This window comes from Prionailurus viverrinus, chromosome B2, assembly GCF_022837055.1.
Source record: "Prionailurus viverrinus isolate Anna chromosome B2, UM_Priviv_1.0, whole genome shotgun sequence".
NCBI lineage: Eukaryota > Metazoa > Chordata > Mammalia > Carnivora > Felidae > Prionailurus > Prionailurus viverrinus.
Window position 1 is genome coordinate 34,462,374 of NC_062565.1, and position 15,200 is coordinate 34,477,573.

Consider the following 15,200-nt stretch of genomic DNA (forward strand, 5'->3'; position numbering starts at 1 on the left):
TCCAGACTCAGTGGTTGTCTGCAGGATGCAGACTGTGGGCCTCCCCATACTGCTACTCACATGGCGGCTTGCTTCCCCAGAGTTCCAAGACAGAACGAGAGAGGGGGGGCAGAGAAGACAGCAGGCACAGCCCTTTGTAACCCAATCGTAGAAGTAACATCTGTCACTTTTGCCTTGATCTGTTAAAACAGTCGCTAAGTCCAGCCCACAATCAAGGTGAGGGGATTACAAAAATGTGTTTTGTATCCGTGTGGGAATCACTGGAGTCTTTTTAAAAGTTGCTTTTTAAGTTACTCATTATTTTCTGCTGCAATGGGCACTTCCCAGAATGGTTTATTGAAACAAAGGTTAGAGTCCAGTAACCTTACATGCTGATGGATACGTATTTGTTTTGAAATAAATTGCTGAAGATCAAACAAGGGCTCTGACCCTCTAAACTCACCCCTCTTTGTTATTGAACCTCAAGAGGATTTATAGTAAGGCCCACTAATTTATTAAATTTTTTTTTAACACTTTATTCATTTTTGAGACGGAGAGAGCATGAGCAGGGGAGGGGCACAGAGAGGGAGGCACAGAATCCCAAGCAGGCTCTAGGCTCTGAGCTCATGAGTTCGAGCCCTGAATCAGGCTCTGTGCTGACAGCTCAGAGTACAGTCTCAGAGGTTACAGTCTTGTAACCTGGGCCTGCTCTGGGGCAGCTAAATGGTTCTCCTGTGGACACTCGGGGCAAATGAAGAGTGAAAAGCAGGGGTCCGGGGAGGGGGATGGTTTAACTCCATCTCCGTTTGCTGGTTCTTTTGAGATTGCGACAAGCTCTCCTAGGACAAGAGCAATGAAGTTTTCCAAAACCCTCTGAGCTCTAGGCCCATACATTTGACACAAGGCCTAGTGAGACTGCCTAGACTGGTCAGTCCAGTAAACCAACACATTGGTTTGAGGAATTCTGGTTTAATTCGTTTAGGTTGTTTTTTAAACAGGTTACATTCTCTTCTGGGCAAACACTACAATATGAACACACCACACAGGTCTTCAGCATGATGTAATTAAATTAACTAGGACAGTTTATGTAGTTCAGGGGTGGGGAAGGACTTTCTACTGAATAACGTTAACAAACATAACAATGAAAGGCAAATAAAAAATTGGAAAAGTATGCGATGGAAAATGATAAAAATGCATCATCTCTAGTATATAACAAATCCTTACCACATCATCAAATAGGGAAGCATGCCAACATAGAGCTGGGTAATGGAGGTAGATAACCAAATAAAAATGGCCAAAAACCCATGAAACAAGTTTCTGCCTTCACTAGTCATCCAATCTGCAAATTGAAACAAGACACTCCTGTTTTTTTTGGCATTCAAACCGGGTATCAGGAATAAAATGAGTGTGGGGACGCCTGGGTGGCTAGTCGGTGGAGTGTCCGACTGGCTCAGGTCATGATCTGTTTGTGAGTTTGAGCCCTGCACGGGGTTCACTGCTATCAGCACAGAGCCCACTTCAGATCTTCTGTTGCCCCCTCTGCCTCTTTCCCACGTGTGCTCTCTCAAAAATAAAATAAGTCTAAAAAAAAGATTTTAAAAAAGGAATAAACTGAGTGCGATCCTAACAGGCCCATCCAAACACTGCTAGTCACAGCCAAACACTCCGTTTCCCACAGAAGTTATGGGACATTCACTACAAGCCATAAAAATGTGCTTACAACCTGGCCCAGCCATTCCATGTCTAAGAATTTGTGCTAAGCAATAAATCAGATGTGTATGAGAGCCTGGGCACAATAGGGTTTGTCATGCCAGTGCCTTAGGCAGAGTTCACAAATCTTTGGGCGTTCTGCATCTACAATGATTGTAATCGGAGGCCGGGGTGGGAAAGACATTACCACAAATATTCGGGGAAAACACTATTGGATATAGGGAATAACAATTTTCTTAAAACTTTCCAAAATGTACTGTTAATCTCACCTACCCCCAATTTAAAGATAGAAGCAAAGCTACAAATGACATAAAGTGGCATGTGTTCAAGCTATACAATTTCACTGCTTATTTAAGTTCAAAAAGCATACTCAACCAATCCTTTCCTCCATCCTGAAGGTTGGCTCAGACCAACTTGGGCAACAAATGAACAGAAATGCTCTGGAAACATGTAGGTTATTAAATAATTTGTTTATTGTACTGCATTTATAAAGAAAACAGACAATGCACCTGATAGAAAGAATAAAAATGCATTTGGGGTTTTAACTGACAGCAATAGAAATCCTTTAGTAAGATCATGGCAATTTGACAGTATTATGATTAAGTTCAATAAAGGTACATGGGGTACTTGGAAGATCAATTTCTATAGCTGCCTCTTTCTACGGCTTCTAATTCATCTGGCTCCTTAAATGACAGGGGGAAAAGCCCTTATTTGGAGGGAAAACATGTCCAAGAAAGAAGTTATAGGTTCTCTCTTCTTAAAATTTCTTTTTACATCAACTGTTAAAATGGGGCCTTCTATTTGTGTTTTGGTTAGTTTACTTTAATATCATCACCAGAATTCCTGTAATCCCACAATTGTTATTTTACAGTGTAGAAAATAATTCAGTTCTAGTCTGCTATTGCTTTAGATGTATATATATCGCTGAAAAGCCAAAGTGGATTAGAAGTGCCGAAGGATTTTCCCTGCCGTTGTTGGATACAATCTATTTTCTTTATTCTTGATAGGTGCATAGACAGCCTCACTTAAAATTCTTTCTACAGGAACATGTCTGATTTCAGGACTACCCAATCAAGGATCCGATGAATGGCTGGCCATCGGTACTCAGGGTTCTAGGTTTATGAGTTAAATGGATTGCATAATTGCACCATGTTTTCCTTTGCTGTTGTTGGTGGAAAAATGGCAGAATCTGGACTCCAATTTCCTGTATAGAGGGTCAGCTACCTGAAAGTCTCATCAGCAGCTTTGCTAGTAGAGCCTCAAGTTGCACTTCCTTGGCTTTCTGTAAATCACTCCTGGAGCCGTCTCCGCAGAATGCTGTAGTCCTCAAGGCCCACTTGGTCTGTGCTGAACAAGTGGCTGTGACCCCAAGCCTGCCCCTCTTTTACTTTTCAATATGACCCGAGGAATATATGATGTCTAGGGCAAGTCTCAGAGAGGCCCATTCTAAAGTAAGATTCACAGAGCCTTTTCTCATTAAAAAAAAAAAAAAAAAAAAAAAGCCTCAAGTACATCTCAATTATCCCAAAGTTGCAGTTAAAAACTTACATTATACAAAGAAATAGCAGCAGAGAATGGCTAATCTTAAAACAACCAAAAACAAAAAACAAAAATAAAAACAAAACAAAACACCCCCTCCAAAACAAAACAAAAAAACCCCACCCCAAAAAGTGCCATCCCACCCTTCCCCTTGGTTCTTCTATGCTGGGATTTCACTGAAGACCTGAAGCCTCTCAGAAAATGAGAAAGGCTAAGCCACAGAGGGAAACTGCTTCAAGGCTAAATTTGGACAAGATGAAGAAAAAGCTGTGAATACAAGTAGGGGACTGATTGGAAAAGAATCAGGAATTCTAGGGCATTTTCTTCTTAGAGGGAAAATCTCTGATACCCAGATCTCCTTTCTAGAGTCACCCTGAATTCTTTAGTTAGTTATGGGGCAATAAACTCAAGTGCAGTGAGTAAAGTGCCAGCCAGGGGTTAAAACAATGAAAAAACAAAACAGCCAAATGAACGAACTCTGCTGTTAGGGTGACAGAAGACACACAGGAAAGGACTGTTTTGCAAAACAGCTGTGGTTCTGCAGAAATTACAAATCAATGGTTCCGCTTCTGTTTTCATCAAAAATCAGAACAAAGATTCAAGGATCTTAGAGTTATTAAAGGATGAAAGGAATTTGATAGTGCTTTGAACAGTGATAAAATGGTACCCAAATTTGGAGCTTATACAGCTCCTTTAAAAAGATAGCCTGAAAGTCGCAGGAAAAAATGTGAACATAGAGAGCAACAGAAACAGTCCAGGTAGATGATGCAGCCTGGATACAGCAAGTTTAATGTCTCTGCTGTACGCAGAAGTAACACCCTTTCCCCTTCTCATCCTTATGCTGGCAATAGGATACGCACTAGAAAATTTGACTCTTAGAGTCAGTGAATAAAAGGATGAGCTCATACATCTTCATAGTTTTTAAAAAGGATGTGTATAATTTAAAGGGTGTTCTAATGGAAAGACAAGGGTACAGGGTGAGAGGCTGTTTCACATTTTAGTCTATTCGTCTTTGGCAGAGCCCAATCAAGGCCAAATTCACCTAGGATGCCCAATGGCTGTGGGGGATCTCCACAGGGTCAAGTAAGCAAACCCAAATGAACAGATTGATTTAAAAAAAAGAAAACAAGAAAACAAAAAACAAAAAAACAAAACAAAAAAACCCCTTAGGAAACCCTTGAAGGAAGAGCTTCACCCTGAAAAGGGAAGAGGGAAATACTTGTTGGGGAGGGGTGAGGGTCAGCATGTGATCTCTGCTGCGCTGTTAGGCTGGGGCTTAGGAGTTGAGCCAAGGGTGCCGGAGACAATCGGCAGCAGTGGCTCTCTTCTCGGGTATCAGCTCCAACATGGGCAGTAAGAAATCCGTGAAGCCAGCTGCCTCTTCCTGAGACCACTCATACTTCTCCACTAGAACCTCAAAAAGGCCCCAGGGTTTCAGTTTCGTGATGTGTTTCAGGTCACCTATGATAAAGATAACACAAAAGAAACTGACTGACACTGACAAGTGACAAGAGCCTTTTGTGGATATCCAGGAACTAATCCAGGTGCTCTATAAAGAAATTTTGCCACCAGAATTGAATCTTTCTTCATTCAAATTTCTCACATTCTCCATTCTGAGGGCCTAAAAACTTAAGATAATTTGTTTGCTCCACCATTCCAGGATATTCTGTCCCAGTCAAATTGGGCAGGCCTAGCATGAACTAGGTATTCACTAAAATGAATATTAAATGCCTATATATGCAACATGGTGTCATATGGTGTTCAGAGGCAGTTTATTACCACATACCAAGAACAATTTGTTTGTACTGTTCTTTTTTTTTTTTGACTTAACAGTCTAGTAAATATTGCTTCCAAATAAGGCAGTAAGAGCTAATACCACGTCAAACCTGTATAAAAGCAACAAGACTAAAAGAACAAACCCGACACAGGTTTCAGATATAGCTACACTACACTTTGTAGTATTCTGGAATGTCATTCTAAATTTTGCTTCTTTGAAATGATAATTTAAAAAAAATAAGGTCAATTACAGTGCCTTATTAAGGTAAATGCTGCTTTAAAACTTCTACAACACTTATTTGAGGTCTCTTCTGTGGGCAGTGAGTGCCTGATTAATTACCTACTCGGTATATGCATGCCATTAACTGGTCTTTGTGCAAGGAGGAACTCTTATGAAGCACTTCAGTATTTTCCTGCCAAAAAAGAAACATTAAATGTTTCTGAGGATGCTTGCTGTCAAGTGTTAAGAAAAATGATTTTCCTCAGCATTAGTGTAGAGGTTGTGAGGAAAAAGGGAATCATGGCAAAAAGGGGAAAAAAGGCCAGACAGTCTACCAATCCTTCCATGTCAGGTGTTCAAATTTCAGCTTTCAAATTTTATTTGTATGCATAAGTACACATTTAAATACGCCAATGTATATTATCGAGTCAAAAAGTTGAAGTAAGTATTCTCTTGGTTTCCTTCACTCCTCAGTGATGACATAAACTTATAAAATTGTCAAGGGTAAAGTTAATTTGTAGAACTGATGGGCTTAAGTGACTATGTTGGGTGTCACTAGGCCACAAGACAGAGTGAGATGTAATCCTGCTCTTAGGAAGCTTGAAGTAAATGATTTGCCCTTTGAAAGAGGCAGTTCTTAGACCAAATGCTAGCAAAAATCTGCCCATTTTCCAGAAGTGCTATAATAGGAGTAATCAATGTGCCAGGTACTATATACAAAGTAACTTATTCAATATGAAGTAGACACTTATAATCTCCAGTTAGAAATCAGCAGACTGAGGTTGTGTAGCAGCTGGGATTTGAACCTAGATAGTCTGGTTCCAGTCTCTGCTCTTGACCACACTATTACAGCTCAGCAGTCAAGACAGGACCATTCTTCTGTAGGTGCTGGGAATACATGTACCCAGCAGTACTTACCTCTTCATTTTTAAACACTTTGCCCCCTTAATGCCTGGGAACAAACACATTTATTTTACCTTTTTTGGTGAAAAATTCCTTGGAATATTTTCCTGCCACAATGAGCTTGCGAGGCACCTTCCCCAGAAGTTCTATGATCAATGCAATGTGATCTGTATGTTTCAAACATTTCAGGAAAGGGGAAAAAAAAGACATACATAACAGGAGTAACAAATGCAGTTCTAGACAATGGCAGAAAGAGTAGCATGCACACCTCTTTATGAAGCATTTCAGGCTTGCTTTCTGTCCTAAATAGGAAGAGGACTCTATCCACCTAATGGAGAGTCCAGAAAACCATAACAAAATCACGCACCCACTCCAGTGGGACTTGAGTGATAACTAAAAACAATCTTGGTGTGAATGCTCTGCTTCCTTAAGTTGTATACCTGGGGCCTAGATGAAAACTCATGTTAATAATACTACCTCTGCGATCGAAGAAGTCCTGTGAATATTTCCCACTGAGGGCAAAGCGTCTTGGAATTCTGCCTATCAGCTCTATAATGTGCACAATGTGGTCTAAAATAGAAGGGTAAGAAGAACAGGATCAAGGACAAGCTGTAAAGGGTTTTTTTTTTTTTTTAATGAATAGCTTTTTCAAGGACTAGCTCTTTAAGAGTAACTACAAATATAACCAAGGATATTCCAGGGGAGACTGGGAAGGTCGAGAATTATTTCAGGTGGTTGGTTACCTGATAGCAGCTGGCAAGTCCCACTCTGGAGTTTGGAGGCTTAACTAGATCTTTATTTCTATTTTGCCTATACATCTAGGTTCAGGTGGGTTTTTCAGATGAGGTGAAAAACTGTACCAATATTCTTTACACATTCTGGAACTGTTATTTATTTATGATACTGCCCTGGGCTTCACGTAATAATATCACTCTATTTAACAATGTTCATGATGATTAAATAATCACATATGATTATTTGAGTTTTCACAACCACCCTGTACAACAGGCCAAAGATTAATACCCCATTGTAAAGATGAGAAAATAGAACCTCAGAGAGAATAAATGGCCGACTTGAAGGTACAGGGCTAAAAGGAGCTAGAACTCAAATCTTATCATGTCTAGTTCAGAGCTATTTGTTTTAAAATAAATCATATTTTAAGTACAAATTAGCGAAAAACATTTTACTTTTCATTTATTTTTTAAATTTTTTTAGTGTTTATCTTTGAGAGAGAGTGACAGAGTGTAAGTGGGGGAGAGGCAGAGAGAGAAGGAGACACAGAATCCGAAGCAGGCTCCAGGCTCTGAGCTGTCAGCACAGAGCCCGTTGTGGGGCTTGAACTCAAAAACTGTGAGATCGTGACCTGAGCCAAAGTTGGATGCTTTTAACTGACTGAGCCACCCAGGTGCCCCGAAAAACATTTTAAAATACAGCTACTTGACTTCTGCAGGCCACGAAAAGATGTCCACATCATAGCAGTGCGTTGTAACTGTCATGGCATGAATATGGACTGTGAACACTGCCAGGGATGTGTCCAGTGTGTCCCCAGGTGAGCCTGGGACTGGCCAGCATCCATCCACACTTACAGGCAGCTCTACTACCTTTTTTATTCTGCAGGTAACTAAGAATACGAAGTACATTTTAAAAAGTGATGGCTGCTAGTCACAAAATGACTTTAATCCTGTTAGAGAATCATGAAGATCAAAAGGAATTACTTAAAGATTTCTAATGTTACCTTAAAGGGGAATAATAATATGCCAGAGACATCAATATATCTGGGAATTTGTGAATGTCTCAGGTCCTATCTGTTTCTCACGTAAAGGACCCAGTGCTGTCATTTTAAAAGGGCTTTACATTCATGAATTCACTATAACCTTTTGGCAGTTTTGACTGAATTTATAGTTCGGTAACAAGAACTCAGCTGCTAAGAAATTTCTGCCTATTTTAGGCAAAACCTGCAAATAAATGTCTTTTTAAAAAAAAAATTTTTTTTTTTCAACGTTTTTTATTTATTTTTGGGACAGAGAGAGACAGAGCATGAATGGGGGAGGGGCAGAGAGAGAGGGAGACACAGAATCGGAAGCAGGCTCCAGGCTCTGAGCCATCAGCCCAGAGCCCGACGCGGGGCTCGAACTCACGGACCGCGAGATCGTGACCTGGCTGAAGTCGGACGCTTAACCGACTGCGCCACCCAGGCGCCCCTAAATGTCTTTGTACAAACAGATTATAAATGAGACCACAGTTTATCTTCTGTAAGCTTCCAAGTGAAGTATTGGTTCTTTTAATATTTTTCCTATACCAAGGAATTATTTTTCCCCGAATGTGTTATTTTACATTTAGTTCCAGCAACCTGTATCTGGTTTATCAATTGATCATAGGGCAGATATACCTGATAGGCAAAATTATCCAAGTATTATTCCAAGAGTTAGGGGCTGGAGAATATCATCAGAGAACATGCTTCTTGGGTTGGCCCCAGTCCTACCGTGACTTGTAACAAACTATGCATACACTGGCTGGAGGATAAGGGTTTGCTGTTTTCTGCTCTTGTGGGCCTCTTATGCAGCAGTTTGAAGTTTCACCTAAAGACTGTTAGTATTGACTGGTACAGGAGGAAATAAATTTGTATAGAAATACCTAGGATAGATGGTTCTCCCTTATTCCTTACTTGGGACTTTTTACATATGTTTCAATCATCAAGTTTGGTAGCATAAGATCCTATACAATATAATTCCAGCTGCTCTATGTGTTCCGTACCACACACTATTTACAGAGAGTGTACAAAAATAGAAAAAAATCAACTACCCTCCCAAACAAAGATAGTAGGGCATTCCTTTCTTTTTTCTTTTTTCTTTTCTTTTCTTTCTCTCTTCCTCCCTCCCTCCCTCCCTCCTTTCTTTCTATTACATTTATTTATTTTTGAGAAACAGAGTGAGACAAAGCATAAGCAGGGTATGGGCAGAAAGAGAAGGAGACACAGAGTCTGAAGCAGGCTCCAGGTTCTGAGCAAGCGGTCAGCACAGAGCCTGACGCAGGGCTCAAACCCATGGACTGTGAGATCATGAGCCGAAGTCGGACGCTCAACCTACTGAGCCATCCAGGCACCCCTATAGTAGGGCATTTCTAAAATGGTGTAAGTCTATAGCGCCAAACTTACAACCAGAAAAAAAAAAAAAAAAGCAGCAAAGACTAGGGAAAATTAAGTGTGTACATAGACAGTAATTACAGTTATATTCTTACAAGGGCTGATGTATAGAAAACACATCCATACTGTACTCATTAAAATAGGCATTGGGCTATGGGAACTGGCGCAACATTTTCCAAACAGTACTTATTAGGAATGTCAGGAGGTCCTACTAAAAATGCCTATTAATATCCCAAGGGACCACAGTGTGAGAAATAGAGCTTTCTTGGTTCCACAGGGCACAAAACTTGATTTCCCTAAGATGGAGGAAAGCACAGGGAGTGAAGGACATATTTTCCTTATTGGGAGGGTATATTGCTAGTGCTCTTTCAAAGTAATCCCCATTAATCCTGAAAACAAAATCTGCCCAAACTGTTTAATCAAGAAGGTAAGATACCTCTTTAACAGTTCTTTCATTCACAATTATCTCATCTAAGTTATCTGGCCACCACCATGATAAAAAAAAAAAAAAAAAAAAAAAAATCACATGTGGGGACTAAGCTTAGGAATTCCCTGAGCTTGCACCGATGGGTTAACCAGGCATAAGGAAATAGAAAGCTACATGATGAACGCATCCAAGATTAGGTAAACAGGGCAAAGGCCCCCAGTATAGGACAAAAATGCTGGAATAGAAAAGCCTCAGGATGAAAGTATCAAAAATGAGGTAAACAAGATTAGGTATTCAGGGCAGAAACACCCCCCCAACTTAGTGCAATAGCAAAAAGCTGCTTTCACAGGGAAGAAGGACCAAAACAGGTAAATAGGGCTATAGACCCCAGTAGGGCCTAGAGTGGAGCCCAGAGTGGAGCCCAGAGTGCCCAGAGTGGAGCTAATTAGCAAAAGAAAGTTGCCTTGCTGACCCTTGAGGTTGCATGCTCCGTCTTGTCCCCTAGGCCAGTTTAGGTAAACAGAGGTGGTGCCTCAGGCCTGCTGTAAACAAACTCCCTCCCAGCTTTGTTTTGTATTGACCCAAACCCCTAACACCGCCTATCTTCAAAATTCTCCATTCCCCCGTCGGTGAGTTAATGTTCATGGTTTCACTGTCTCTTTTACACATCTGTCACGCTTGTAAGCCTTCTGATCCTAATAAAAATGGAGCAAGGACCTGTACTCGGGGCTCTTGTCAACTCCTGAACATTAGCCTCTCTTGCATTTTAATCCTGCATCCCACTCTCTTTGCTGGACAAGACCCAGAGTCTACGACAATCACACATTTAGTTGTCTGCTTTTACAGCCTCTCAGATGGAGCAGCTCACAGCTTGGGCCTTTCCCACCGGCTATCACAAAATGTAAGCCAATAATATTTTGTTTTAAAATGGAACTCTAAATGTTAATATCATTTAAAAAGAAAAAAAGTATGGCTTTAATTTTTAGAAAAAGAGAATGCTAAATATTGTAGAATGTACACAAATAGGATATAGTCTCTGCATTCACAAACACCATCCAAATCGTATGTTTGCCTATAAAATTACTGACTTCCAAATAAAGTTGCAGGCATAAGTGAGCAAGCTGACGAACAGGTAATTCAAATGGGGTAAAGACTGAATCACTGATTTATAGGGAAAGGAAAATAACTAGATGTTTTAGAAGAAATTATCCGGTAAATACAATTTTTAGTTTGACCATGTGTAGCCTTTTCTCTTAATCCTCACAGAGTTCTTTAATAGCTACTATAAAATATTGAGTATATCTAATACTTAATATAAAACATCTTATATTTCTATCTTTTCTGGGATTTATATATTCTTAGCATACTAAAAAGACTAAGTTCTTCAGTACTACAAACCACACGGCCACACAAGTGTAACTACATGCACAGACATCCTCAGTTAAGAGGACTCACCTTCATCCCGAGTGTACTCTTCCCCTGAATGCGGTTCAAACAAATAGTCGCCTGTGGCCAGTTCAAACGCCTAAGAAAAAGAGGACAATGTATGAAAGCAACAACAACAGGAAGCCTTTGGGAAGCTTACTGCTTGCTATTTGGCTCAATATGAAGTAATTTTTTTCCTTCTCTGGAAAAGCCACAGATGATCATTTAAAAAAAAATGTCTTAAGATTATTCCTAAAGAGCTTTCCTTCCACACCTGTATCTTAGTAAAATGAAGCAGGAAAACAGCAATAACATCATCAACATATGGATTATCCCCTCCCCCATCAGCAATTCAGCTCTCTTGAGTTTATCTTTTTGCTGAGTGGGGCACATTTGGATATTAAGGTGGTTCTAAGTTATTAAATTATTCATGAGAAGAGCAGCTCCTCTTATTTGTAATTTCACATGGCTAGAAATTAAGATTCTGTACCCAGAGTCAAAACCAAAAAACTGAGACAGACACATCTCTACCTACGTATGACTATTATTTGGCAAAAAGTATAGTTTTTCAAAGTTTTGCTTTGGAACATACTCCCTAAAGTTTTAGATAGAACTTCCAATTCCTAGGTCTATAGAAAATCAGAAAAAGGTTGGGTGTAAATGTGGTCAAGAGCAATTCATGTTTTATGTGACTGGCACATTTAGCATTCACCACCGAGGAAAGAAAGGCACGTCTTCTACAAGAAAAGCTCTTGTAAACAGTGTTCAAGAAGCGTGAAAAAGTAATTTCCTTTAGAATATGTGCCAAGCAGTACGGAAAGACAGCATGTGAGTGACGTTAATCTTTCACTGAATAAAAAGATGGATTAAAAACAAGTAATACAACTGCAGTTTTATAAAGAACCTAATTGGCATAAAAGTACAGTTCTAAGTCATTAGTCACGGGTCAATTCTGATCGAGTCGATGGTACTAAGTGGCCCAGACAATTACAGGAACCACGGGGTGGATTCCGGAGCACACTCTCTAACTCGGACCCAGATGGAGGTCTCAGTGCTTGCCAGTGTCCGCTTCTGCAGTTTTCCCATGGGACAGCTTTTCTCAAGACATTACCTGAACTGTACTACCGCCCAGGCCACAAAACTAGACGTTTCAGGACAGTCCCTAAAATGTCAGGGATGCTATGGCTTCTTACCAGGCATAGCTGGTTTTACATCCCAGCAGTTTATTTTGAAACTGACCCTGATATGTGTTCTACCCCCACCCCCTTACTGTCCTGAGGTTTACAGTCCCAAAGTGGAAAAAAAACCCTGTTAATTCTTATTCATCAAAGTTTGTTACTATCTTCAGAAACCAGTACTTTTTCAAAGCCTCGGAGTGGGAGCTCAGTAAATATCCTGAAATTAAAGTTCACAGAAGTAAAGAAAATTTTCTAAGATTTTAGTATTTTCTAAATTTTTTCATCTAGATACTTATAACTAGTTACCTAAGGTTCTCTGACAGAACTATTTTTTGGAACATAAGGTAGATGCTAGTAGTTACCATTTTGTAAGTAATAGCAAAAATCCCCCCACAAATCAAACCAAACCAAAAGATCACAGTACCAAAATTCGAAACTAGCGGAAGCTCTAGGTTACGGAACACTTTAGTTGAATACGCTTCCCTTTACAGAGAAGAAAACTGTGACCCAAAGTGACAAGCAAAAAAAGCCCATTCTAGAATGTAGGGGCTCCTAATTCCCACTCCTGCCCTTGTCTCACGCTGACCAAAGAGCCTGCTCTGTGATAGTCAGGGTCACACGGACGTACATAGGCAACATCAGTTATGCAATCCAGTGAGCTGGCACATCCTGACAATGGAGTATCATTTAGTGTTGAAAAAGAAATGGGCCATCAAGTCATGAAAAGACAAAGGACAACCTTAAATATTTGAATATTATGAAGTGAAAGAAGCCAATCTGAAAAGTTTACATTTTTTATGACTCCAACTCTATGACTTTCTGAAAAAGGCAAAACTATGAAGACAATAAAGATTGGTGGTGGCCAGGGGCTGGGGCTGGAGGAAGAGGGAGGAACAGGCAGAGCACAGAGCAATCTTAGGGCAGTGGAACCATTCTGCAGGATACTCCCGTGGTAGATATAGGTCACTGTACAGTTGTCAAAATCCACAGAATGGAGGATTTAAAAACATCTATTCTTTATCAACTCTTAAATGGTCTTCATAGAACATTCCCTTTTCATAACTGCCCTTCTAACTCGGTAGTCTCAATCACGAATGTGGCAGGCAAACTCACTCTCTCTCAGAGAGGGTCCAATCTTTCTATTAATTAATTGTATCAGATGCAGGATGACCCATCGCTTTCAGGCACTTCTGATATTCCAGGATTTGTTTTTACTTTCTGGTTACGGCTAAATGTAAGGCAACATTTCTAGGTCTATTAGCAAAACGAGAGAAATTTGGGGGAACAAGTGGGGCTCAAGTTTTCACAATATTGTCATATCAGGTAAGTGCTTTCCTTCCCTTGGTCAAGAAATTTCCTGCATGTGAGCTGGTCCATTTAACGGGAGGCAAGGTTAATTCCCCTTTTATTTTTTTGCCTTAGTATTAATGTACTAAATAGCATGCAGGACCTACTGCCCTAAACAGTTAACCTCCTACTAAGAACCACATCATAATAAATCATATGTCATCTATAAACTAGCTATATTTTGTAAATGGTGGCATCTCTAGCACGTATTTTCTCTAGCAAATCAAATTCTTCCAAATATAAAACTTTAAAAGAAGTTAGATTTTATTCCAATGTTCTTCCATCTGGTGAACAGTACCAAACCTTACATTTCAGGCAGTCAGCCATCTTAAAAGACCCCTGATACACCCTACCTAACAGAATGATTTACAAGGTCATGCCATATTAAAATTTTTTTTTTTTTTTTTCAACGTTTATTTATTTTTGGGACAGAGAGAGACAGAGCATGAACGGGGGAGGGGCAGAGAGAGAGGGAGACACAGAATCAGAAACAGGTTCCAGGCTCTGAGCCATCAGCCCAGAGCCCGACGCGGGGCTCGAACTCACGGACGGCGAGATCGTGACCTGGCTGAAGTCGGACGCTTAACCGACTACGCCACCCAGGCGCCCCAGGTCATGCCATATTAACAACACAGTTTTAACTCTATTATCTCTGGAAGACATAGTTTTTCAGGAATGTGCGTATCAAGAAATCTATGATCGGGGCGCCTGGGTGGCGCAGTCGGTTGGGCGTCCGACTTCAGCCAGGTCACGATCTCGCGGTCCGTGAGTTCGAGCCCCGCGTCAGGCTCTGGGCTGATGGCTCGGAGTCTGGAGCCTGTTTCCGATTCTGTGTCTCCCTCTCTCTCTGCCCCTCCCCTGTTCATGCTCTGTCTCTCTCTGTCCCAAAAATAAATAAATGTTGGAAAAAAAAAATTAAAAAAAAAAAAGAAATCTATGATCTTCTAGTCTGTAGTTTCTCAAGTTTTCCCCAGAGCTGACTGTGAATATTGTTAATTGAAATGACAGTTTAACAGGTTTCTGGTTTAGTTTCCTCATTTGATGGTCCACAAATATGTACTAAGTACTGCTTATATAATAAAGAATCTATTTGGTCTTTGTTTCTGTTTCCTGAGAGGAAGCCTCTAAACGCTTGGAATTTCCAAGTGATGAGTACTTAATGGCACCCCCCCCTACATAGTTAAGACGGGGGCTGGATATGCCTCCTAACTGGACAAGATCCAACTGTGTGAGAACTGGGGCTTTGAGCCAGCATTATCCTAACCTCCAGGGAAGGAATGGGGGCTGGAGATGGAGTTCATTCAATCAATCATGACTAAGTCATGGAATCTTAGTAAAAAAAACTGGGCACCTGAAGCTGTGTGAACTTCCCTAGGTGGTGGTACACACTGATATGGTGGGAAAGTGACACGTCCCAACGACACAGAAGCTTCACCTTTGGTACCTTCTTAGGCCTCACCCTAGGCATGCTTTGATTTGATTGGTCCTGATTTGTAGCCTTTATGACAAAACTGTAATAGCAGTTTTAACACTTTCCTAAATTCTGGGAGTCAT

General features: G+C 40.5%; 1 protein-coding gene across 1 annotated transcript in view; it reads right to left on the reverse strand.

The window, feature by feature from the left end:
- Positions 1 to 4,206: 4,206 nt before the first annotated feature.
- SRPK1 (SRSF protein kinase 1) overlaps positions 4,207 to 15,200 on the reverse strand; it is an 82,007-nt gene continuing 71,013 nt past the window's right edge. Inside the window, 3 exon segments of the mRNA XM_047858479.1 lie at positions 4,207 to 4,689; positions 6,202 to 6,294; positions 11,152 to 11,221. Coding sequence (XP_047714435.1) covers positions 4,505 to 4,689; positions 6,202 to 6,294; positions 11,152 to 11,221 — 348 coding nt within the window. The 3' untranslated portion in view covers positions 4,207 to 4,504.